The following is a 26,733-nucleotide window of genomic DNA, read 5'->3' on the forward strand; positions in this document are numbered from 1 at the left end:
TTGTGTCGACTACGCCACCCGTTGTGTTGCGGTCACTGTGGCCGCCGCTGCAGCAGGGTCCGCTGAGGCTGATGGTGGGTGCGCAGCTTGATGAGATAACCCCCAACGGGAGGGGTATAGCCTCAGAGGGGACAGGCGCAGAGGATGGGGGTTGTGGTGGTGTAGTGCAGACGGCAGTGAAGACAGAGTCGGGTTGTGCAGTTAAGGGTGTTTACTTACTGCAGATGTTGTACTGGTCACTCCAGCTGCTAGTGACCACCCGAGCCGTGCTGCGTCCACCAGGTCCTGGATCCAGCCAACCCCCAAACAAGTCCGGAGCGTGGCCCTGAGCTCTCCCTCTGTCCTTTCTTCAGCCGTCCCCACCAGTGATCCACCTAGGTCCAGCTCCCTCGGGCCTGCTGTTGGGACACCCTTGGCCTTGGGTTCCCTGACCCTTCATGTGGTGTGCCTTCGGGGTGAATGTGGTGGGTGGCCGTGGCAGATGCTGCCCACGGCCTCCGGTCTCTGGCTGGGGATTGTTTTACCCCCACCAGTTTGGGTTCCGGTACCCTTTTGCTGACTCCTCACCCGGTGCTCTAATTTGGGTTCTTGGGTCCCTTCAGTCTTCCCCCTCTGGGTCTTTCTCTGCTCCACTCTCTCTCTCTCTCCAGGGCTGCTGTTTCCTTCTCTCTGCCGATTTGTTCTCTGCATCAGACAGGCTCCTCTCCAACTGACTTGTTCTCTACAACTGACCCTGATTCTAGTTGGTGCCCACCTTATATATCCCTCTATGTGTGAGCTCAGGTGACCAGCACCCAATGAGCTCCTATCACTACCCAGACTGCTCCCCCTATCTGCCCCTACACTACATGGGATGTTCCACCCCCCTCCCACTCCAGCCAGGAACAGACTCGGTCGTACCTGCACATTTCTAAGTGGGAGTACCGTTGGTCTGTTCCTCGGAAATGGGATGTATGTAGTGCATGCAGCCTACCGAGCTCAGTCCCACACTCCATCCTTACCCGGGAGTGGAATATCACACCTCTGGGTTGAGGTGCAATACCCCTGTAGCAGCCGAATCCTCAGGGTGCTACAGTACCAAATAATAATGAAATGTAGGTAAACTTTTGACTTTGCAGTAAGTAATAAAAATGCCTTAAAACATTCTCTCTCTCTCTCATTATTCTGGCATTTGGCAAATATTAAAAATTATGGTAACCTTAATTGACCTAAAATAGGAAAGTTTTATTTTGACTTCATGTCAGATATTGAGAAAAACATGAATATGTGTCTTTTTATATATACATATTCTGGTTTCAACTGTATATATATATTATATATATAATATCCTGGGCAGTAAAGGGTAAATGAGCTTGTGGATTTCTTTTAGTGCTGTAATATAAGTGGATTTTAGGGGTATACACAGGAGACGGTTTCTTTTTTATTATACTCTAATGGGTCTTCCCCATGGGCTCTACTTGTCATGGCTGATGGTTCTTGTATAGTAGCCTTCATTTTTCAAGCATTTCACTACTCACAGGTGTTTATTTCTTTCCTCTGGGTCAGAACATATTCAATAGTACTGGATAACAACTTTATATAAAAGCTTTTCAAACATGTTGGGGGTGGAATAAGGAATTTACTTTTTGCTTATTCATTTGTAAACTGTGTGTTCATACAATAAACGCAAAAACCCTTTGTCATTGGCAGTTTAAGCAGCAATGTATTAATAAATGAAGGAAAATGTGAAAATGTAATTTGTTCATAGCCCAAGCCGTCCCAGGTAATTAAATAAGCTACAATTCAAATAAAAGAGTCACAAAATAACATGATCTGCCCATAGCTGCCATCCTACATGTTGATGGTTCCAGACTGTAAGCTCTTTTTATATATAAATATATTCTATAGAGAATAAAAATACACTAAAAGGTAAGTCAAACCAGCAAAAAGGGTAATGAAGATTTATAACACAGCCATTAGATTTCACATTTGCTGACTATAAAGCCACTGTGAATCAAAGGTTAAGCTGTACTTTAAATTATGATGCTTTAGGGATTCATTTGGTAAAAGTCATATTTATGGAATTTAAAAAAGTGACATATAATATGAATTTCCTCATTTCGGTAAAAATCTCTTTACTACACAGTAAAAATCACCTATGAAAAATACAGATTATGTTAGTGCTATACTATTGTCATTAGTGCTGGTAGGTAACATTGATGACAGGGACTCAAAGCAATTTAAAATGAGCCATCATTATGATATTGGATTTGTCCTCAAGAACAGGGAACAATTAAACTTGTTTTTAAACACTTACATTTGGTGTTTAGGGCTAATGCAGACATCATTAAGGAAGATAGCAGGAGACTGAAAACGAGGGCCTGATACCTTGTAGTGGTAAACCCTGATGACAGATTCCTATTAAAGTTACATAGGACCTGTCACCGAATCAAGTGTCCAATTTTTGCTTTTTTTTATTCCTGCTGCTCCCCTTGAGTATTCTGTTTCAGTTTTGTTTTTTGGGGGTTTTTTTTGGAGAGGGGAGGGGGGATTGTTGTTAGCTTTTTGCTTTTGTTTTTATCATCTATAGAGTTCCAAAGATAGAGGCCTTTATATTTTGTCTTGTGAGGGCAAAGCCCAAAATGTATGGCCTTCTGGGAAGTTTAGGTCATATCAGAGGGTCATATGATGCAGATAATAGTGTTGGTGAAAAGTAGCATTTAGGACATTTCTGCATTTTTTGGGGTGCATGTAAGGTCTCCTGTGTGTGTAAGGTCTTAGGTTTAAGAAAAAAATTGTTGGGGTAGTGGACATGGATTAAAAAAAATATATTTGTGGACATTGTCAGTGATAAAGAGTGCACCAACAACTTATAACAAGGAGCTATGGAGAGTGGCTTGGACTTACCAAAGAAGATCTGAAGAACAGCAGAGACTCCAAGCCTAGCAGTTGTGGACACTTCCAGCACTGTTCTGTCTACCACTCATTGCACTTTGTATAGCGCATCCCAGCATGGATGATGTGACAAAAAAACACATCGAGCCAAAGTGAGCTGAAGTGGTGCCACCCGGCTGTTTATCAAAGACTGTGACCACCGAGATGTGTGTCCATTTGAGTCTGTAAACATGTAGCTCTGTAGCAACTTTGATTGAAAATCACTGTAATGGAAGGCATGCAATTGTCAATGATTTGCTCATATCTACTCATGATTCAACTTATTTGTGAATGAGGCATGCTGCTGCCAAGGTTCCCCAGCAAGATATGAGAATGATATTGCCTATAGAGCAGAACATCCGTCGACAGCACAGCCACTATTAGGCTTGTGAGTTGGGGGGCAGGCCTCCCTCCACCGTCTCAATTATAATGATGTCTGCATCCTGAGTATGTAGATACAGTTAAATACAACTGTGGAACAGGGAGGCATCGGCTCTCTGCTCCATCATTCAGCCTGGACATCTGAGTCACAGCACAGCAGGCACCACTGCTGTGGTGCAGTCACTGACATACTCTGTGCTGCTGTGACAGGGTCTCTGGAGGGTGCTGTGTCCATATGAGTGGTTGATATATAAGACAGAGAGAGAGTCTCTCTGTGTGTGTCTGGCTGTCTCTATGATGAGGAACATACTTGTGCTTCGGGGCGGCCTGCGGGCAGATCTTATCTTGCTGATCTGGCCTAGAGCACCAAGAAAAGACCCTGCCTACAGTCCGGCCCCAGAGCATGGGCATATCGTTAACTCAAAACTGCAAAGACTGATTACATAAGAACCACAGGACGGATTTCTTCAACCCAGGTATCATTTTAATCAGTGCAGCAGCCCCAACATGACACTGTCTGTAGTTTACTTAGCAAAATCCTGCTGACAGGTTCCCTTTCAGTTTTATGTATAAAACGTGTAGAGTGTATGCGGGGCGGAAAGAGCAGGAAGTCAGTGAGATGAAACTTCAGCCAATAATTGTAGAGCAGGAAATGATGTCAGAGAAGGATGATATTCCATGAGAACTTTTATTGTTGATGGTGCTTTATTTTTCTCATGCCAGAGAAGGAAACACTGCCTTGCTGACTTTTCCTGTAACATGCAGCAGTGTTTGTTATAGCCTGTTGTTTTAATGATCCTGTGTTTAGGGCATCATGGGCACTTAGTATTTGTAGTTCTGAGTAAAATAATTAATTATGTTAAACAACCATAGTAAATCCGTTTTAGCAATTATAAAAATTTACCAAGAGTTTCTTTTTTTGCTGAGTTTGTAAACCATTACCTGTTCTTGATAATAACAGGAGTTTCCATTTCAGGTCTCCTAAATCTTGAAAAACTCCTACGCCAATTTCTGATTTCGAAGGACTGTCTATCAGTCAGGATGCTTGATGACACTTGGGATCCAACGCCCCTATTAAAGGAAATCCGTGATGACAAGACTGGCACTATTATCATTCATGCTAATGCATCAATGTCCCACACCATTCTGATGAAGGTACTTTTTAGCAAATTCATCCATCTATTAAATGTAATTAATAGCAGAAACCCTGATTCATTTATGTTTCAACCCAATAAAAAAAAGCAAAACTGTTATCTTTAGCTGGGTTCACAGAATCCAATACAAAAAACCCTGGATATCTCCATATGAAATTGCACATCTCTATATAGCTCCATTCAAAATGTGCATGAGCCCGAAAGCAAATAGGACCGAGGATAATTCAGGCTAATAGGCTTATTAGCTTAAACAGGAGTTATCCCTTTATATGATAAGTAAGAACCTAGTGGAAAATGAAACTGATAAAAACTGGTTCATACGACATAAACCGATAATTATGAGAAAAAAAATGCTAAACACTAAAATTCACTCCATGCTCTTAAGGAAGATGCCTCTTAGCTATTGCTGTACAATGGCTGTTGTCCTGAGAATATAGACACTGGCGGGATTAGTTTACTAAACAAGATCACTATCTAGTCATTTTTCCCGTGAATGTAATGAAAACAATTTTAAGTGGATGAACCATTTACTTAATTAATTACATAGAAAAGTAATAATACCATTGAGTCGCAGCCAATGCTGGAGCTTCTGAGTAATTTACACTCATTAATACCACTCGGCTATTCCACTCATTAATACCACACGGTTTCATTTTATTACTGTAAAAGCAGAACATTAAAGTGCCTTTCATCTGCTTTCTATCTGTTTTGAACAAATGTAATAATTGGTGTAAAGTAAAAAAAAAAAACCCTCGCTAGTTCTAATTAAATGTTTCTATGTTTTTTTTACTATTGTGCAGGCTGCGGAGCTAGGAATGGTATCAGCTTATTATACGTACATCTTCACAAACCTGGTGAGATAAGATCGATCTATCTAATCTATCTATCTCATATCTAACTCTATCTATCTATTATCTATCTAATGTCTATCTATTATCAATCTATCATCTATCTACAGTATCTGTCTGTCTACACTATCTATCTATCTATCTATCTCATATCTATCTATCTATCTATCTAGCTATCTATCTATCTACAGTATCTATCTATCTACAGTAGCTATCTATCTATCTATCTATATATCTACAGTATCTATCTATTTATCTACAGTATCATTCTATCTATCTATCTATCTATCTATCTATCTATATATCTACAGTCATGGCCAAAAGTATTGAGAATGAGACAAATAGTAATTTTTCCAAAGTTTACTGCTTCATTTTTTGTAATGGCAATTGCATATACTCCTGAATGTCAAAGAGTGATCAGCTTAACAGCAATTACTGTACTTGCAAAGTCAATATTTGCCCAGAAAATGAACTTTAACCCCCAAAACACATTTCAACATTATTGCAGTCCTGCCTTAAAAGGAGCAGCTCACATCGTTTTAGTGATTGGTCCATTAACACAGGTGTGGGTGTTGATGAGGACAGGGCTGGCGATCAATCAGTCATGATTAAGTAAGAATGACATCACTGGACACTTTAAAAGGAGGCTGGTTCTTGGTATCATTGTTTCTCTTCAGTTAACCATGGTTATCTCTAAAGAAACACGTGCAGCCATCATTGCACTGCACTAAAATGGCCTAACAGGGAAGAGTATCGCAGCTACAAAGATTGCACCTCAGTCAACAATCTATCGCATCATCAAGAACTTCAAGGAGAGAGCTTCCATTGTTGTCAAAAAGGCTCCAGGGCGTCCAAGAAAGACCAGCAAGCGCCAGGACCGTATCTTAAAACTGTTTCAGCTGCGGGATCGGACTACCAGCAGTGCCGAGCTTGCTCAGGAATGGCAGCAGGCTGGTGTGAGTGCTTCTGCACGCACTGTGAGGCGGAGACTCTTTGAGCAAGGGCTGGTTTCAAGGAGGGCAGCAAAGAAGCCACTTCTCTCCAGAAAAAACATCAGGGACCGACTGATATTCTGCAAAAGGTACAGGGAGTGGACTGCTGAGGACTGGGGCAAAGTCATTTTCTCTGATGAATCCCCTTTTCGATTGTTTGGGACATCTGGAAAACAGCTTATTCGGAGAAGAAGAGGTAAGCGCTACTACCAGTCTTGTCTCATGCCAACTGTAAAGCATCCTGAAACTATTCATGTGTGGGGTTGCTTCTCAGCCAAGGGAATCGGCTCACTCACAGTCTTGCCTAAAAACACAGCCATGAATAAAGAATGGTACCAGAATGTCCTCCAAGAGCAACTTCTCCCAACCGTCCAAGAGCAGTTTGGCGCCCAACAATGCCTTTTCCAGCATGATGGAGCACCTTGCCATAAAGCAAAGGTGATAACTAAATGGCTCATGGAACAAAACATAGAGATTTTGGGTCCATGGCCTGGAAACTCCCCAGATCTTAATCCCATTGAGAACTTGTGGTCAATCATCAAGAGACGGGGGGACAAACAAAAACCAACAAATTCTGGCAAAATGCAAGCATTGATTATGCAAGAATGGACTGCTATCAGTCAGGATTTGGTCCAAAAGTTGATTGAGAGCATGCCAGGGAGAATTACAGAGGTCTTGAAGAAGAAGGGGCAACACTGCAAATATTGACTTGCTGCATTAACTCATTCTAACTGTCAATATAACCTATTGGTACTCATAATATGATTGCAATTATATTTCTGTATGTGATATAAACATCAGACAAACACTAATAAAAACCAGAGGCCAGCAGATCATGTGTAAATATAATTTTGGTGTCATTCTCAAAACTTTTGGCCATGACTGTACAGTATCTATCTATTTATCTACAGTATCATTCTATCTATCTATCTATCTATCTATCTATCTATCTATCTATCTATCTATTTATCTACAGTATCATTCTATCTATCTATCTATCTATATATCTACAGTATCTATCTATTTATCTACAGTATCATTCTATCTATCTATCTATCTATCTATCTATCTATCTATCTATCTGTCCAAAAGATAAAGGCAGCACTCCAAGGTCCAAAAAGATTTTGTTGTTTAGTCTAGTGGCGACGTTTCGTTCCAAGTGTTGAACTTTCTTGATATGCAAATTGCCTCTTCAGAGAAAAAGAGGACTTGTACTCTATAGCGCCACCTATTGGAAGCAGCAATCCTACAAGTCACAATCAACCCTTTAACGAGTCGTGCAATATGACTTAGGATAAAAGCCAAATCAGAATCCCAATTTGCAGACACGGTGTTTCGGGCTGTTGACCCTCGTCAGTGCAAAGTATGAGAACTGATTTGGCTAGGTGAGAGGCTCTGGACTGAGGTCTAAGGGGTAACATTTCTCCTTATGGAGAGTGACACACCAGCTCTGGCTTTTCAAGGTAAGGAGGCTTTCTTGAGAAAGTTTCTTGAGAAAGTTCCACACCAGGAAGGAAAACGTCGCCACTAGACTTTGTGTCAATAAACAACAATATCTTTTTGGACCTTGGAGTGCTGCCTTTATCTTTTTGGATATACCTGAGGTTTGGTTATGCCTATGAGGCTTTGCATCCTCTATTTCCTTTAGCTTACTTGTGCTTCACCTATTTTTGTTATCTATCTAACTTGACGTTTATTTTTTCTGGACAGCTTGTCAAAAATCACAGACAGACAACATTTTTTAAGGACACATTGGAAAACCATAATAAATCATTTTGATTATAACTGATCCATGTCTACAGCCCATAATTCTGATATGAAAACATTAGCTGCATTCATTGTGAACTATAAAATGGTTCATAATTACAGTAACATAGTATGTATAAGTTTCTTCAGCTTCAAAAAAAATCAAGGACACAAAAAAAAATGTTACAGACAGGGAAAAAAGTGTCCCATTTTTACAGACTGTCCTGGAATTTCGGGACGGTTGTCAAGCCCGCCTGCAATAGTTAGTTCAGTTTTTTTATTCACTAATACAGTATGCCCAAATACTTTTCTACGTTAATATTCTAATACAACTATCAAGCAGTGGTGTAACTTCAAGCTTGTGGGACCTAATGCAAAATCTCCAACAGGATCCCCAACTCTCTCAAGTCATTAACAATATTGGTCTTCTCATATAGGCCATAGGGACCTTTTGGCCACTTCTAGGCTCCTGGGCCCAGATATCGCTGTAATCCTGTGCCCACTATACTTACGCCCCTCCTAGTTGGGCACGTGTTTCTCACTACAGTTGCACAGCTTACATCTATATTCCAATAGAAAAGCACCTGGAGCAAATCTTACTAAGGGTATGTTCACATGTTGAGTATTTGTAGCATATTTTTCTGCACTAAATCCGCACCGAGAGGAACGTTTCAAAGTATAATATACTTGGCTGCAATCATGCAATTCCTGCTGCCTGTGACGTGGACAACATGAATCACCTCACAGGTTCCCTTTAATGAACGGCTCAAGTGCAGTGTGAACAGATCCTTAACTGTGCAGTGGAACCTACTAGGCTGTTATTGCACAGTATGTATTATTAGACTAGATTGCACGATTTTATTGCATGAAATGTGTGAACTACTAGAACATTTAGGCCACGGCCCCGCTATCAGTATTCGGTCAGTATTTTTTCTCAGGAGTGGGAGCTAAAACCAGGAGTGGGTGATAAATGCAGAATTGGTGACTTGTTTCTATTCTACCTTTTCTCTGATTGTTCTTCACCTGGTTTTATCTCCCACTCCTGAGAAAAAATACTGACCGAATACTGACCAAATACTGATAGTGGAGCCATGGCCTTATTATCAAACACATACTAGTCATTTATTGGTGCTGATCAGCCTTCAAATTGTTGACGTTATTTTTTATCAGGAATTTTCTCTACAACGATTTGACAGCCCTTTGGATGACCGAGTGAAGATCTTGAGTTTTTCTATGTTTAATCAGTCGCACAGCTACTATCAGGAATTTACACAAATACTTCAACAGTCCTGGGAAGAGAATTGTGATCACTCCCCCTTCACTGGCCCGGCCGTGAGTACTTGTTTGGGGTCTTTTCTTTAAGAATTTTCAAGGTTGAGGAATGACAAATCAGGTAGAATGGATTCTTTTTTTATTGTATTTACAGCTAAAGAGGTAATATTTTTCTAAATGGGGATTCCTAAGATTAGAAAATAGTGCCACATTTGTTAACAGGCTGTATCAGCTATCACAGCTTAGAGTCTGTTCACACTTCATTATTATTTGGGAGTTACAGTTATATTAAAAAGTTTAGGCACCCCTATTAATCTTAAGCTTAATGTTTTATAAAAATTGGTGTTTTTGCAACAGCTATTTCAGTTTGATATATGTAATAACTGTTGGACACAGTAATGTTTCTGCCTTGAAATGAGATTTATTGTACTAACAGAAAATGTGCAATCTGCATTCAAACAAAATTTGACAGGTGCATAAGTATGGGCACCCTTATCATTTTCTTGTTTTAAATACTCCTACCTACTTTTTACTGACTTACTAAAGCACTTTTTTGGTTTTGTAACCTCATTGAGCTTTGAACTTCATAGCCAGGTGTATGCAATCATGAGAAAAGCTACTTAAAGTGGCCACTTGTAAGTTGTTCTCCTGTTTGAATCTCCTCTGAAGAGTGGCATCATGGGCTCCTCAAAACAACTGTCAAATGATCTGAAAACAAAGATTATTCAACATAGTTTTTCAGGGGAAGAATACAAAAAGCTGTCTCAGAGATTTAACCTGTCAGTTTCCACTGTGAGGAACATAGTAAGGAAATGGAAGAACACAGGGACAGTTCTTGTTAAGGCCAGAAGTGGCAGGCCAAGAAAAACATCAGAAATGCAGAGAAGAAGACTGGTGAGATCAGTCAAGGACAATCCTCAGACCACCTCCAGAGAGCTGCAGCATCAACTTGCTGCAGATGGTGTCACTGTGCATCGGTCAACTATACAACGCGCTTTGCACAAGGAGAAGCTGTGTGGGAGAGTGATGCGAAAGAAGCCGTTTCTGCAAGCACACCACAAACAGAGTCGGCTGAGGTATGCAAAAGCTCATTTGGAGAAGCCAATTTCTTTTTGGAAGAAGGTCCTGTGGACTGATGAAACCAAGATTGAGTTGTTTGGTCATACAAAAAGGCGTTATGCATGGCGGCAAAAAAACACAGCATTCCAAGAAAAACACTTGCTACCCACAGTAAAATTTGGTGGAGGTTCCATCATGCTTTGGGGCTGTGTGGCCAATGCCGGCACCGGGAATCTTGTTAAAGTTGAGGGACGCATGGATTCCACTCAGTATCAGCAGATTCTTGAAAATAATGTTCAAGAATCAATGATAAAGTTGAAGTTACGCAGGGGATGGATCTTTCAGCAAGACAATGATCCAAAACACCGCTCCAAATCTACTCAGGCATTCATGCAGAGGAACAATTACAATGTTCTGGAATGGCCATCCCAGTCCCCAGACCTGAATATCATTGAACATCTGTGGGATCATTTGAAGAGGGCTGTCTATGCTCGGCGACCATCAAACTTTACTGAACTGGAATTGTTTTGTAAAGAGGAATGGTCAAAAATACCTTCATCCAGGATCCAGGAACTCATTAAAAGCTACAGGAAGCGACTAGAGGCTGTTATTTTTGCAAAAGGAGGATCTACTAAATATTAATGTCACTTTTCTGGTGAGGTGCCCATACTTATGCACCTGTCAAATTTTGTTTGAATGCAGATTGCACATTTTCTGTTAGTACAATAAACCTCATTTCAAGGCAGAATCATTACTGCGTCCAACAGTTATTACATATATCAAACTGAAATAGCTGTTGCAAAAACACCACTTTTATAAAACATTAAGCTTAAGATTAATAGGGGTACCCAAACTTTTTCATATAACTGTATATGTCTGGACTCCAGACTATTGCCCTATTCCTACAACTTAAAGGGGGTTTCCACCCCTTTTCTATTTTAGCTAAGGCCTGAGTGTACTGTCAAAATACTAAGCAGCACCTGCTCACCTGCCTATTCCTGCCGCTCCTTTGCCCCAGTACCTGGGTTCCACGCAGGTCTCTACTCAGTGGGGGTTGCTGCAGCCATACAATGGCCACAAGTGTGATTAATGTATCACCGCTGTGGTTACTGATTGGCTGTAGCAGCCTCAGCTGAAGAATAGAGGCACCCGGTGTGGGTCCCAGGTGCTGGGACAGAGAAGCGGCAGAAATAGGCAGGTGAGCAGGTGCTGCTTAGTATTTTGACAGTACACTCAGGCCAAAACTAAAATAAAGCAAAAGTGTAGAAGCGGTTTACCCAGGACTTTTTTTTCCACTATGTTCTTAAAAACTAAATTGTCAAGTAATTGCTAACAATCTGCCTTTTCTACCCGGCACCGGCACACAGCGGTCATTGACTGCCGGCAATATAGCTGCTCAACATCAACAGAGCAGCTCTTCCTCTTCAGGGTTGCTCTGTCTGCAGTTAGGCATTGGGGAGCCGGCTGTCAATCACATAACGTCGGCAGTCACGCCCCCTCAACAGAGCAGAAGGGAAGAGATTCAGCTGCTCTGTCGATGTGACCTCATTGGAAGCCTCTGAATCGTTGGCAGGAGCGGTCAGTGATCACTCTGTGCCCACGTAGATCGGCACTGGACACAACAGGCAGGTACCTTAGTTAGTAGAAAAAATAGTCTTGGATAAACCTTTTAAGTCTACAATGAATGTCACTCTATAGGCAAAAAAAAAAAAATGTGATCAGACCCTCAACCCTATTTAAGTGAACGGTCCAATACTGCAATATCAGACACATAAATGTAAGTGTGGAACTTTTAATGGAAATGAAAGCAGACACATTTTGTTCTTATATTATACGACCAATATAATACTTTAATTATCCTCTAATTATGGTTTTATATGCATCTTGCATTACCCACTGTATATTCTTCATAATTATAGGTAGATAAGTGTAAAGATAACTAGATCTGCATAGGTGGATGATATACAGAGAGGAGGACAGACAAAGATTATTACATAGATATCTGAATTAATATAACTTTCCCATTGTCGTTTTAGCTGTCTGCTGCATTACTATTTGATGCTGTTTATGGCATTGTTAATGCTGTCCAGGAACTAAACCGAAGTCAAGAAATTGGTGTTAAACCCCTTTCATGTGGCTCTGCACAAATATGGCAACATGGCACCAGCCTTATGAACTACTTGAGAATGGTGAGGAAGGGTGAGGGATTCTCATTTTTAAAATAGCTTTTATTGTATATAGTAATATAAGAAAAAAATGCAAATAATTCTATCCAGAATTTCCTATATTCATATCACACCTATGTGATCCTTACAATTTTCCATCCTATACCTCTGATGGAAGGATACGATAAATGCCGATGTTTTGGCATATTGTACCCTAGGTAAATAGGGCTCATGCTGATAAATTCAGCATACGAAATTGAAATGAGATTATAGCTACTGTACAACATATGCCAACTTTTAGAAGAAACATGCTGAGCCCAGAACAAAAAGTCTCGAAAGTTTGAGGTTTAATAATAGGTTTCCCGAAAAATTTAGAGATTTTTGACATAGAGTGTTAAGAGAGCCTTACAGCTAAATTATCAGTTTTATGGGGATGTCCGGGGGATGGAAATTGTTTTTAAATGTCCTCAGATTGGTAACCATAAAAGTAGTAGTACTAAACTCCCATCCCACATTACTCTGCTTACCAGGCCCCCCCTAGTCTCTCTCTTCTCAACGCCATCTTGTCACACCAGGAATGGCCATTGGTCACCAATCTGATCACTGGTTGCAGTTATGTATCAGGAGACAGCATTGAAGTAGAGACATTTGGGCATTGTTGTGTACAGGATCAGGAGCTGTGAAGTTGAATATTGCTTCTTTTATTTTCTGAGCCCATTTAAAAATTATTGTATTCCCCTGACAACCCTCCTTTAATTATGTTTGATGCTAATTCACATTTAATTACTTCTATATCAAGTGTTCTTCATGCCCCAAGCTTGGGTTGGTTAATGCACAAAACCACCATCAGCCCCTGAAATTCATAACACGACATTTGACAGATGGACTATTAATAATCTCATTATCCCTATTACCCCTCACCAATATCTTGTATTCTTAATACTTCTATTCTTCTGTAATTCTTAGCAAATAGTCTTCATTTCCCCCCACCACTATCCCTTCTACATCTGTGTGGTTCTCAAACCTTGGCCAGCTGGCCACCCTACTGAGTACTGTGGTAGGGTCTATCATTGTGCACTCCTACTTTCTTTTATTACCATACCACGTAATGACTCAACTGAAGTAGGCAATAACAAAGCAGTAAAACTGTAAGCATTTGGAAACAGGTGTATTGCCCTTGGCTTTCTGTTATTGTCTTTCTCTTGCACAGGTAGAGTTGGAAGGCCTTACTGGACATGTAGAATTTAATAGCAAAGGTCAAAGATCAAATTATGATCTTAAGATTCTGCAATACACCAAGATAGGGTTCCAGGAGGTAAGGCATAAAGTTTTCTTATTTGTATCTAATCATTAACGCCCATTTCTTTCTAGAGACTGAAAAAATGTGACTTATATGAGGAGTTATTTAGGTGAAGCCTCACACCATGAGCGCTCATGTGTACGGGGGAGCCGATGAAACGTTCAGCCAACAGTTATTTCAGGTTTATGGCCAGCTTAAGGTTATTTCCAGACTGAATTTTTTGTGGATTTTTTTTAGTGCAGATCCGCTGCAAAGAATACCTGAAAACCAATTGAGAGACTCTCCCTATTTATTTCAATATTAATCCTCCTAGAGAATACTTTTATCCACTTCAGATTTTAAAAAATGCTTGGTGAAAAAAAAGTGCATTTCACTTCTTTGAAGAATATCCTGTCTAATAAAAAGGCAACAAAAAACATACCAAAGAAGAAAAAACCTCTTCCAAAACATTTCAAAAGTCTTCAGGAAATGCTTCACAAAAGGAAAAATTCCTCCAAAGAAGCCACATTTCTTATAGTGGTTTCCTCTTGGAAAGCTAAAAGCAAAAATAAAATCCTCTGTCTAAATATAGCCTACTGCTATGTGTGCACACTTTTTCGAGGAGTATATTGAGCAGAAACTTAGTTGAAGGAAAGTAGGGAAATGCTCAAAATATTCCTCCAAATGTGAAAACTTCTCATACTTTGAGTCTTTTTGCTGAGTTTTCAGAGCAGAAAATCCAAGTTTTTGAGAAGTTTAGAGGTGTATTTGGAAAGTTTCCCATCATTTTCTGCTCCAAAAACTCCTCAGAAAGCTCTGTGTGACCATAGACAGTTTCTGCTCTGAAAGCTCAGCAAAAAGACTCCCTGTGCACATAACCTAAGGCTGTGGTCATGTTGGAGTTTTTTTTTTTGCTGAGTTTTCAGTGCAGAAACTCTCCAAATACCACGAGGAGTTGAAAAACCAAGAGTTTTTATTGGAGAGTTGGATATGTGCACACTGCGCCTTTTGGATGCCGGTGCAACCGCCGAGTTTTCCTAAGCAAAGATTCTTCAAGAAAACGCTGGTGGTCGTTTGCCTGAAGTGACTTCGCTGATGGTTTTTGGTGTCGTTCTTGCGCCGGCATCTTTTACTCTACACTGTGAAGAATAGAGAGCGGGAAACAGCCCGAAGAATGAGCATGTCAATTCTTTTAACCACTTTAGGGTTTCAATGTATTGCTTTGGACCGCACATAAATAGTTCAAATCAACCAGTAGGGCTACAAGAAGTCGCAGTGTAGCCCAGGCCTCAAGTGTGGTGACCCATTTTGATCTTTGCTATGGAATCTACGCTCTTATGTGTCTGCCATTGCTATGAGAGATGAAAAATATATATTTTCTGGCTCATAAAAAATCTGCAGAAGAGATAAAGTGAGAGGCACTTGGACATCTGAAGGGATAGAGCAGTGGAGTCCTGCAGAATCGCAATCTTTCTCCTGACAGGACACATTTGATTTATGAAACTGAAAATGCATGTACACACTGCTGCTTCAAAGGCGACATTAATGGAAAAATGGCTTCTTTTTTACCAAAGTTAATATTTAGGGCAGATATTTTGTGACATATTTTGAAATGTATCAAAATAATTAACTTCAATGCAAGTTGATCAGTTCTCGTGGCTTTGAGCAGAGAGCCGCATGCAGTGAAGTCAATGTAACCGACCGGCTCATGGTCACAGTGGTGTGTATTAATCCCAGTCATCCTACAGGACTTGCTAGCCAATCAGTGCAGCATTTATGTACATGAGAAGTAATTGTGGTCACCATTTACCATCCATAGTTCTTTGTTCGGAATCTTTAAAATATACTTACATGGATATTCTGTTTTCTGACTAGATTGGACAGTGGCACGTCACTAATGGTGTCTCCATGGACAAAAGATATTTCTTCCAAAATGTTTCTGACAGTCTGGCTAATAAAACGCTTATAATTACTACAATTCTAGTAAGTTTCCATTGGTTATTATATGTACTTAAAACATTATGGCAATGCTTTTATATCTAACAATAGTATATTGTCAATACTTACATTTATTTTATCACCCGTCAAACAAATAGTATCATGAACTAATTTAACTGCTTGCCACAAAATGACAAAAATGTATGTCAGGGACTGCTCTCAGATGTGGGAGATTGATGTACATTTTCATCATGGTGACCGCACTGCTGTATTCCTGCCGCAACTACTAGGATCAACTACGATCTTTAGTGCAGATATTTGGGGCTACAAAATAATTTTTGCAATTCACTTTCATTAAAATTTTTGCACCATTTTGCTTTTACCGGCTTTTTGCTTCCCTGCTCATTCAACTTTGATGTGGTCTGGTGTCATAAATCAAATGAGAGGAACTAAAAAAAAAGACAACTTTGGGGGGTATTGTCATGCAAGGTGTGGGAAAGACTTAGTGCAACACAAAGTGAAGAGGGAAAGGGAGCCCAGACTCTAGGGTAAGGGGGAAGTGGAGACCTCCTAGGTTGATCTAACGTCTCCCTGTCTCCCCTACCATTCCTATATTGGCTCTTCACCAATCGCCGCACGCTTGCCTCGCCCTGTCTTTCCCTGGCATATAGCTCAGGCTAGGGAAGGGAGGAGATAAGCACTAGTTGATCTCCATTAAACACTATAGACAACAGGGGTGGACAAACAGGGGGAAATTGCTTAGATTTAGACGACTCCAGACAAATGCACACACGTCCTCAAGCTATAGAGAGGACGAAATACTGCTGTTCCGAAAGCCTCACAAGTAGTAATGAATATCGCTGGCACCTCCCTCTGATACACATCAGGTATTTATACACCCAGACCAGGGAGTTAATTAGCCAGAGGAAGGTAGATGCTGGGTCCTAGAGGCAGCCTCTAAGAAGGTGTCTGTAATGCCAAACTTAGAGATCTGCAACCAACTGCCGGGCGACTGTCTGTCACTTCTGACACACCCGTGACAGGTATACATACATGGCATCCTTTTTTCAGGCGCATTAAAAAAAGGCCCAATAAAATGACCTTAGTGAACAGTAATGCTGTGTACATGTTCTGTCTTATGTCACTTCTACAAACCGCTTCAGGGTTCGGAAATCCTGAAATGGTTAACAGCAGTAACATGTTCATTCTTTGGGTGGGTTCTGCTGGGAAGCTGCCCACGCTCTACAGTATACTGAGAGTATAGAGTAAAAGCTGCTGCAGGAATGATGGCAAACCCAACGGCATTTTCATGGAGCGGCTTCACCAGGGAAAACTCAGCGGTTGCGCTGGTGTCTAACTATCGCTGTGTGCATGTATCCAAAGAGGTAGAAACTCTCCCACTGGACCGTCAGACTGAGCTCAATCATGGATCCTCAGTTATCCCATTTTACAGCCAACAATAGTCAGCGCAACACAGAGGAAGAGGCAAAAAGTGCAACATTTTTAATAAAACACAATTACAGTAATGATTTTTACCAAAAATACATGCATTCAAGTAAGAAAAGAAAAAAAAAATATCCTTAAAGGTTCTGATGAAACATGAGCACAGGATTGGCCATGAGAGGGAGCCCTTATAATCATGTTCCCTGGGCATAATTGTCATCATGGAGGCTGCTAAGGCTCTGACAAAAGTCCCTATGGTTGTTTTATTGGTATTCCTAGTGAGCCAGTGGTGGAGGTTCACGTGTGGGTAGAGACATGGGCAAATAAGGGAACAGGTTAATAAAAGAAGAGCTCTTTACACCAGAATTAGAACAGCTAACAGCGTGATCATAACTCTCAGAGACACATGAACATTGCAGACCATACGGATTGGTATTACAATTACGGATGAGTGAATCCATCGAAGTTTGGTTTAGGTACCAGAACTGTACACAAACTTGAACCAGAACCCGAACCCCATTGAAAGCAATGGGGACCCAAACTTTGGAGCTGGAATCTCTTACTCTCTCTTCCACGAGAAGTCCGTGTTTGAGAGTTCAGCAGAGGACACTAGGAGTGTGGTACAAACCCCGAACTTTACAGTTTGGGCTCACTCATCTCTAATTACGACAGATTTACCCGAGGATCCATCATGTCTTAAAATGACATAAATGAACAATCATTGCTGCATATTGGCAGACACGATACCTGTAATAATCAAGCACAGAACAGTATATAATGTGACACAATATAAAGAAACACATTACCTGGAGACAGGCTCTTCCCTGCAAAAAATGCACATAAGATAGTAGAGCAGATTACATAATCTGTTGGCTAGCAGGGGGTCTCCGCACCTTATGCTGGTGTGCAGGACACCAGAATATTATTTGTAACAATTTAAAATATAAAGTTAAGTTCCTATGTAGGAAAAAAAACTGTACAAATAAATTAAAGTAATATTTTTTTTTATTTTTAAAACAAATAGAATATAAAATTCACAGAAAAGCTAAAATATTTAATTACATAAAATATATATTACATAAATATAGTAACTCCTACATATTGGTATACCCAAGAGAGGACACAGACAGAAGAGGCCCATGTGCAGGAACAGTATATTCACACAGAAGGATTTGGGACCTCTTTTCTGATGATTAGTTGAGGTCCCGCTGGATGGTCATCCTGAAGATAAGTGATATAATGTATGTTGTATATGGGACAACTCCTTTAATTGCCTGTACCTCCAAATACAAGTATAATATAAAAGTACAACATTTCCCATATAAAACAACTCAGGCACATCGAGCAAAAAATTGCATGGTCCTTGATGGACTCAAATTAATGTATGCAAATATTCTGTCTTCTAATACATCAAAAAGGAGATTTAGTGTTGTTGAATCTGGACACTAGAGAGCCTAGCAGCCCATTGGTTCTAGCAAAACACTGTTTGCCTCTTATTTATTTATTTTTAGGTAGTTTTTAAAAGTTTTTATAAGCACCGAAACCTTTAAATTTCAAAAGGAATGTACCTGTGTAAATGGTATAAGGGAATTGTGGCGCCCCTGAGGGTTCAGTCGCCACAGGGGTACTGCACCTCAGAACGAGGTGTGGTATCTCCGCTCCCAGGTAAGGATGGAGTACCTCACAGGACCCCAACCATACACTCAACACTACACCACTCCAGTTCTGAAGGGGGCCTAAAGCACCATAGTGCAGCCCCGGGCCTGAATGGAGGAGTTGGGGGGAACCAAAGTTAGGGGGAACCATGTAGTGAGTGAGGGTGAAGCACTTTACTTTAGCACTTAATAGAATCATATATATCTGGAGGCCATTTTAACAACCGGGTCTTTGGTCGTGGATCCTTGGTGCGGCAGGTCAGCACAAGGCTGCAACCGGCTGAGGGTCCACGGTTCCTGGTCTCAGGCCTCGAGACGGGGGATTGGGGCAGAGTTAAAACCGGCTCTGTCCCCGGTCAGAGTCCAACCAAGAAGGCCCAGGAGGGGAGCAGAGGAGTTAAGCTCCACAGGCGAAAGGATCTCAGGGGGTGCGGACAGAACGGAGTCGCCACCTGCATACCTTATTCTGGCCCAGCCAGAGAGACCCTGCCGCAAGATGGGGTACCGGTCCCTGATTATCTGACTTTGCACTTTACGTCTCTGTCGGAAAAGTCCGGAGGCTTATGTGGATCCCAGGGGGATACGGACGGAGCGGAGTCGCCACCTGTAAACCCTAATCTGAGTTCATCCAGAGGGACCCGGCCTTACGCCACGTTCTCACCACCAGTTACCAACAGGGCACCCAGTCGGTCCGGGAACTACACGTTACCCACAAAGGACATCGCAGTACCCGTACGGGACTTAGTGGGGGACACAAGGTGGGAGAAGTTCAACAGCTCCTGAACTACCTGGAGTGTGCTGAACCCCACCCTGGCGGCCGCAGCTCGCCGTGTGACAGCAGAGAGAAGCTCTGGGCTGAGAAAACACTACCGTGAGTAAAAGACTTGGATGACTTCAACTACTGCCTCTGTCTGTTCTTTCCTCCACGGCTCTGCACCCGCCAACGCTCTATTCTTCACTCTCATCTACACTGCCCTGAGGCCCCGCTCCACCTGTGGGGAGCAGCACCAACTAAGCTGCCTGAATACCGGCCTCAGAGGACTGTTGCAGCGCTGGTGATTCTCACCAGATACCACAGGTGGCGTCTCGAACATTCCCCTATCCTATACACCTTTTCCCCCTTTCCCTTGCTTTTAAGCGTGACCCCAAGGTACGGGCCCGGGAGACGGCCACCGCGACATCCCCAAAAACCAACAACAAGGCCCGGACGCCGAGTAGTCGTCCACCCCCATCCCCTGGGCACATCAGAATTATCTGTACAGCACAGACAGGCAAAAGTCTCATTGAGAGCAGCCGGTGGTACTTGATCTGCTTATCCTTGGTGGGGCCCATGATTATACTTTGCTGATTATTAGTATTAATGAATATACTGTGCGGGATACTTCATTCTCGCACTTGAAGATTGTCAAAGAAGTTTTGAAAATCTCAGTGTGCAACTTGAAGAGAATAGATTTGTAATATTAAATTTCTGTGGCTTCACATGACTAAGCCCTTACAATCCCTAAGCCTGACTAAGCCAAACACTTCCTTTCTTATATCTGTAAGTGCAAACATCTTGTGCAATTTCTCTCCTCCCAGAGCCATTCTTTCACCTGAACAAAAGTACAAAGATTAAAAAACATACTCATCTAATAATCTATGCCACAGTCAAACCCAGGAGAGCTCAAGTGCTGGTTCCGTGTCTTGTTAGTGGTACCGCTGATCTTCGGCGGTGTCACTCGCCGGTGGTAGTTAGTGTTTAGGCAGTTGCCCACGCTTCTCTAAGTGCTGTCTAGCAAGCCAAACACTTGCAGCAATTAACTATCCAGGAGTCTGAGAAACAAAAAGGAACATTTGAAAATTGCAGAATCCATCAACTGACAAGTGCTCTTTATCTATCAAAAGCACTTACAATTATTTATCAACACTGCAGATTTTATAGGTTGGTGAAGTTACTGTAAAACGAGCAGAGTATAGTTTCATGAGCCAGTCAGTGACCAGTGTGCCAAGCCTGATAAACATGGCTATACAGGACCATGTATGGATGATGTATGTGCTCGGATATCCTTCCCCAGAACCATTGCCTCCTTATCCTTCGTACATTCGACCTGTTACTATATTTTTTATATTAGATTCAATAAAGGGTTCATGCACATGTATGGAAGACCTATTATGACTCCATAGAAAAAAATTCACAGTATTAGCTCTACAATATCATACCGGAGTCACCTTGCTACAAAATCCAGTCACCGTACTCACTTGGTTTCGCTTATGCACTGACAGAAGAGGCCCCTGTGCAAGAACACTATATGGGCCATAAGCAACCCAACAGTCCAACATAATACACAATTGCACCTACTTTTCAGGTGGAACTGGGCCCCATTACAGGTTGCCCCATGGTATGTCTGCATCTGTGCTAATGTACATAGTGTTACAGAACAAAGTTGAGACGACTCCTCTGTTCCATTTGTTTCAAGCATGAGAATGGGACTAGGACAATTGTTTGACTCCAAGGCTTGAATGAAGGCATTGACCACAGAAATCCTCCAATCAGTTCAGGTTACAGGAGAAAAATTCTACATTACTATCCCAGAAGTGCAGAACATCAGCATGCTGATGTGAAATATATATCGCCTGAACATTAGGATCTGCTGGTGATGTGGAGATGGATTAGGTGCTCACTTATATAAAAGGTGGTCATGCAGAATTGTTGTTGTTCCCTTGGAAGTGCTGAAGGAACTTCCCACTCAGGTAACAAGTCTCCAGGTAACATAGACACACACTACTGTAGCTATGGCCATCTTTTCCATGTTCACCCAAGGCCACTAGATTAGTTATTCCTTGGCATTGGAAAGGCACAGTAATTTTGCTCCTTAAGAAATAGCTCCAAGAATTCAAGAAATCCACGGCCTTCCAAACTTGGCTTATCTCCACAGAGTAGGATGTTCTCCACCTTGACACATCTTCTCCTCATACTTATTGTTTCTTATTCCCTTATATCTCCTGGATTTTTCAGTACTATGTCTTGTAGTTCATGGGCTATTATTTTTTCATAGTTTTCTTGTTTATACATTTGTTGAATATTTTATGAATATTGTCTTTCCCAAAATACCTCATTATGGACTGTACACCTGTATTGTGTGTTTATGACAGAACCATAAAATATTACACACTCCAGAATCGCTATTCTAATACAAATTCCAATATTCACTTAAAGAGTAACTAAACATTTTTTTTATTTAACCTCTTAAGGACCAAGCCAGAAAGAGCCTACATGGCTGTTCATTTTTTTTCTTCATTTTGCCTCTACTTTTCTTCAGCCAGAACATTTAAATGTTTCTATTTTTTGATACATGTATGTAATTAAATGTATTTTATATGAAAAAAAGTTTTTTATTTTTTTACAGTAGGGAGCCGGGACTTTTTTGTTGAATTTTTTAAAAGTTTATTTTTTACATATATACAGCGGTTAAATAAGTATTGGACACGTAACCAATTTTCTAAGTAAATATATTTTTGAAGGTGTTATTGACATGAAATTCTCACCAGATGTCGGTAATAACCCATCCAATCCACACAGGCAAAAAAATCAAACCATAGAAGTCCATGAATTAAGTTATGTGTAATGAGAAATTACCTAGGGAAAAAGTATTGAAAACGCTTACTGAAATGTATTTAATACTCCGAATAGAGGCCTTTGTTGGTGATGACAGCTTCAAGATGCCTCCTGTGTGGAGAAACTAGTCACATGCATTGTTCAGGTGTGATTTTGGCCCGTTTTTTCACACAAACACTTTTCAAATCCTGAAGGTCCCGTGGGCTCCTTCTATAAACTCTGAGCTTTAGTTCCTTCCATACATTTTCTATTGGATTCAGGTACGGTGATTGGCTGGGCCATTCTAGCAGCTTTAGTTTCTTTCTCTGAAATCAACTGAGAGTTCCATTGGCTGTGTGTTTGGGATCATTGCCTTGTTGAAATGTCCACCCCTGTTTCATCTTCATCATCCTGGTAGATGGTAGCAGATTTTTATCAATGTCTCTGTACATTTGTCTGTTCGTCCTTCCTTCAATTATATGAAGTTTGCAAGAGCCACATGCTGTTTTTGAGGGGTGATATGCAGTGCCTTTTGGGCTCCAAACAGGGTGTGTGTTATGACATCCAAAGAGTTAAATTTTGGTCTAATGTGACCAGACTATTTTCACCCAGTGTTTCACAGGCTTGTCTAAATGCTGTTAAGCAAATTGTGAACGTGCTTGAACATGCTTTTTGTTCAGCAATGGAGTATTGCGTGGTGAGCGTACATACAGGCCATGGAGGTTAAGTGCATTACTTATAGTTTTTTTTTAACCGCTTTGCGACGGCCCACTGTAGATAAACGTCGGCGCTTGCTGGGCTCTGTGCAGCGCCGACGTTTAAAAACGGTGGGTGGTCTCGCAGCGCTCAGGACCCCGAGGGTCCTGCAAGCGCTGCGGGAGCGGTGCAGAGCGATAGCTCTGACAGGGAACATCATCTGGACCTGATTGGATCAGGTCCCAGTGATGTTAACCCTTTGCTGTCTTCTATATGCCGCGATCTATAGTGATCGCAGCATATAGAAGACAGCAGGAGGAGAGGGGGTTGTCTTACTTACCTCTCCGACGACCCCTGATACCTTCCAGGACCTGGGGTTGCTATGGCAGCTGGAGGTCACATGACCACCTCCAGATCTGCCATATATGGTGTCCTGCCTGGCTCAGCCTGCAGCTGAAGCCAGGCAGGAGACTCTGACTGTGAAACAGTCAGCGAAGATCTCATGTAATGTAATATATGTCTATTACATTACATGAGATCAGTGATCAGAAAAATAAAAATTAATGTCCCATACAGGGACTAAGTAAAAATGTAAAAAAAAAAGTAAAAAAAAAATGTTTTTAAACTGTTAAAAAAAAATCACAAAATAAATAAAAATAAATAAATAAAATATTAAACCAATAAATCCGTATATTTTTACAAAACCAAAAAAAGTACACATATTTGGTATCGCCATGTCCGAAACAACCCGAGCTATAAAACTGTCACACTAATTAACTCCTTCTGTGCACACCGTAATAAAAATAAATAAAAAACGGGTCAAAAAACTGTGCTTTTTCCTCATATCGCCAAACAAAAAGTGGAAAAAAATGCGATCAAAAAGCAAAATGGAAATAAAAATGGTACCGCTGAAAACATCATCTTGTTCCGCAAAAAAAAAGCCGCCATACAGCTCTATTAGCCGAAAAATAAAAAAGTTACAGCGCTCAGAATAAAGCAATGCAAAAAAAATATTTTTTTTATAAAATTGTTTTATAGTGTAAAAGCGCCAAAACATAAAAAAAATACAGTAAGTGTAGTATCGCTGTAAACGTACTGACCCGAAGAATAACGCTGCCTGATCACTTTTACCACACGCAGAACGGCATAAAAAAAAACCTCAAAAAACAATTCCTGAATTGTTGTTTTTTGTTAATTTTACCTCCCAAAAAATGGAATAGAAAGCGATCAAAAAATGTCACGTACCCAAAAATGGTACCAATAAAAATGTCAACTCGTCCCGCAAAAAACAAGCCATCACATGACTCTGTCGGCCGCAATGTGGAAAAATTATAGCTCTCAAAATATGGCGATGTAAAAACTAGATTTTGCAAAACAAAGCGTCTCTTAGTGTGTGACAGCTGTCAGTCATAAAAACCCGATATAAATCTGGTATCTCTGTAATCGCACCGACCCGAAGAATAAAGTTATCTCATCACTTATACCGCACGATGAACGGCGTAAAAAATAAATAAAACCAATTCTTCACCTGCTACTGATTTGTTTATTATGTCTCCCAAAGATCGCAGTAAGGCTCTCCTCACATTTATCCTGCGCTCTGCGCTAAGCGCTTATGTAGCGCCCCGAGGGTTCGGCTGCTACAGGGGTATTGCACCTCCGCCAGAGGTGTGGTATTCCACTCCCGGGTGAGGATGGAGTATGGACCAGGGCTCAGTTAGCTGCATACTGCACATACACCCCATTTCCGAGGGACAGCTCAACGGTGCTCCCACTAGATAGAAGTGCAGGCACGACCGACTATGTCCCTGGCTGGAGTGGGGAGGGGGGTGGAATACCCAGTGCTGTAGGAGCAGATAGGGGTTGGTTCCTGAGCGTAGGAAGGAGCCCATTGGTTGCTGGTCACCTGGGCTCATGGTCAGAGGGAGGTATAAAAGGTGGGCACCATCTTAGTTCAGTGCTCAGTCTGTGAGGAGAAGTTGAGAGGAGAGCTGACAGGGAGCAGCAGCTCAGGCTGAGTGCTGCTCCAGAGGCAGGCCTAGAGAAGAGGCCGGGGTCTGAGAAAAGAAGGAACAGGAGGAGAAGAAGGAACAGGAGCTGAAGGAACAGGAGAAGAGGGAACAGGAGAGAAGGAGAAGAGAGAGAGAGAAACAGAAGGGCTCAGGAACAAGAAGGTGGAAGGGACCCTAAGAACCCATGAGAATACAGGGTGAAGGGTCAGGCAGATTAAGGGTACCGGATCCCAAGTTGGTGGAGGAGAAACAACCCTCAGCCAAAGACCGGAGGCTGTGACCATTTATTGGTGCAGCACCTCATATTACATAGTTACATAGTTTATAAGGCCGAAAAAAGACAAGCGTCCATCCAGTTCAGCCTATTTCTTGTGCACTGCAGCTATTCCGCAGCGTTGATCCAGGGGAAGGCAAAAAAAAAACATGCGGTATAGGCCAATTTACATCATTGAGGAAAAATTCACTTCCCGACACCAATCTGGCAGTCAGATTAAATCCCTGGATTAGTTAACTATCCTAAGCATAAGATGTAATTTTATTGTTCTCAAGAAAGGCGTCCAGGCCTCTCTTGAACTCATTAAGTGAGTTGGACATCACCACTTCCTCTCCCAGAGAGTTCCAGAGTCTCACGGCTCTGACCGTAAAGAATCCCCTTCTATGCTGGTGCAGGAACCTCCTTTCCTCCAGACGCATAGTGTGCCCCCTCGCCTTTGTCACCATCCTTGGTATAAACAGGTCATGGGAGAGATCTCTGTACTGCCCCCTGATGTATTTACACATGTTTATGAGGTCTCCCCTAAGCTTTCTCTTTTCCAACGTAAATAGGCCTAATTTTGACAACCTCTCTGGGTATTCTAGTTCCTCCATTCCCTTTATTACCTTAGTTGCCCTCCTTTGTACCCTCTCTAGCTCCAATATGTCTTTCCTGAGCACCGGAGCCCAGAACTGTGCACAATATTCTAAGTGCGGCCTTACCAGTGCTTTATACAGAGGAAGAACAATGTTCTCATCATATGCCCCAATTCCTCTTCTGATGCATGCCATGACTCTATTTGCCTTCGCAGCTGCTGCCTGACACTGGGCACTCCAATTTAATCTGCTATTAGCCAAGACGCCCAGGTCCTTCTCCATGTCAGATTTCCCCAACGGTTTCCCATTTAATATGTATGGGTGACTGCTGTTTTTCTTTCCCATGTGCATGACCTTACATTTATCGGCATTGAACCCCATTTGCCATTTTTTGGCCCAACTCCCCAATTTATCTAAATCCTCCTGTAGCTGTGCCCTATCCTCATCTGTATTAACTACTTTACAAAGTTTAGTATCATCTGTAAATATTGCTATTTTACTATGCAACCCTTCCACTAGATCATTAATAAATATATGAAATAATATAGGGCCCTCTGCTTTCTATCACTCAGCCAGCTATTTACCCACTTGCACACATTATCCCCCAGACCAAGCATTCTCATTTTATATACCAACCTTTTGTGTGGCACGGTATCAAACGCTTTGGAGAAGTCAAGGTATACAACATCCACTGACTCTCCCCGGTCCAGCTGTGAGCTCACCTCCTCGTAGAAGGCGATCAGGTTTGTTTGGCAGGAGC

At 41.5% G+C, this 26,733-nt stretch overlaps 1 protein-coding gene across 5 annotated transcripts in view; it reads left to right on the top strand.

Annotated features, from left to right (window-relative positions):
* GRIK4 (glutamate ionotropic receptor kainate type subunit 4) overlaps positions 1–26,733 on the top strand; it is a 616,708-nt gene that overhangs the window by 488,862 nt on the left and 101,113 nt on the right. For 4 of the 5 annotated variants that reach the window (XM_073656653.1, XM_073656651.1, XM_073656650.1 and 1 more), the window contains 6 exons: positions 4,271–4,449; positions 5,249–5,302; positions 9,205–9,366; positions 12,402–12,564; positions 13,745–13,845; positions 15,685–15,792. In XM_073656653.1, coding sequence (XP_073512754.1) covers positions 4,271–4,449; positions 5,249–5,302; positions 9,205–9,366; positions 12,402–12,564; positions 13,745–13,845; positions 15,685–15,792 — 767 coding nt within the window. Of the gene's footprint in view, positions 1–4,270; positions 4,450–5,248; positions 5,303–9,204; positions 9,367–12,401; positions 12,565–13,740; positions 13,846–15,684; positions 15,793–26,733 lie in introns of all 5 variants that reach the window. The other variant, XM_073656652.1, reaches the window with a different exon arrangement.

This window comes from Phyllobates terribilis, unplaced genomic scaffold, assembly GCF_046119375.1.
Source record: "Phyllobates terribilis strain yellow unplaced genomic scaffold, ASM4611937v1 Scaffold_12__6_contigs__length_324123572, whole genome shotgun sequence".
In the NCBI taxonomy this organism is placed as follows: domain Eukaryota; kingdom Metazoa; phylum Chordata; class Amphibia; order Anura; family Dendrobatidae; genus Phyllobates; species Phyllobates terribilis.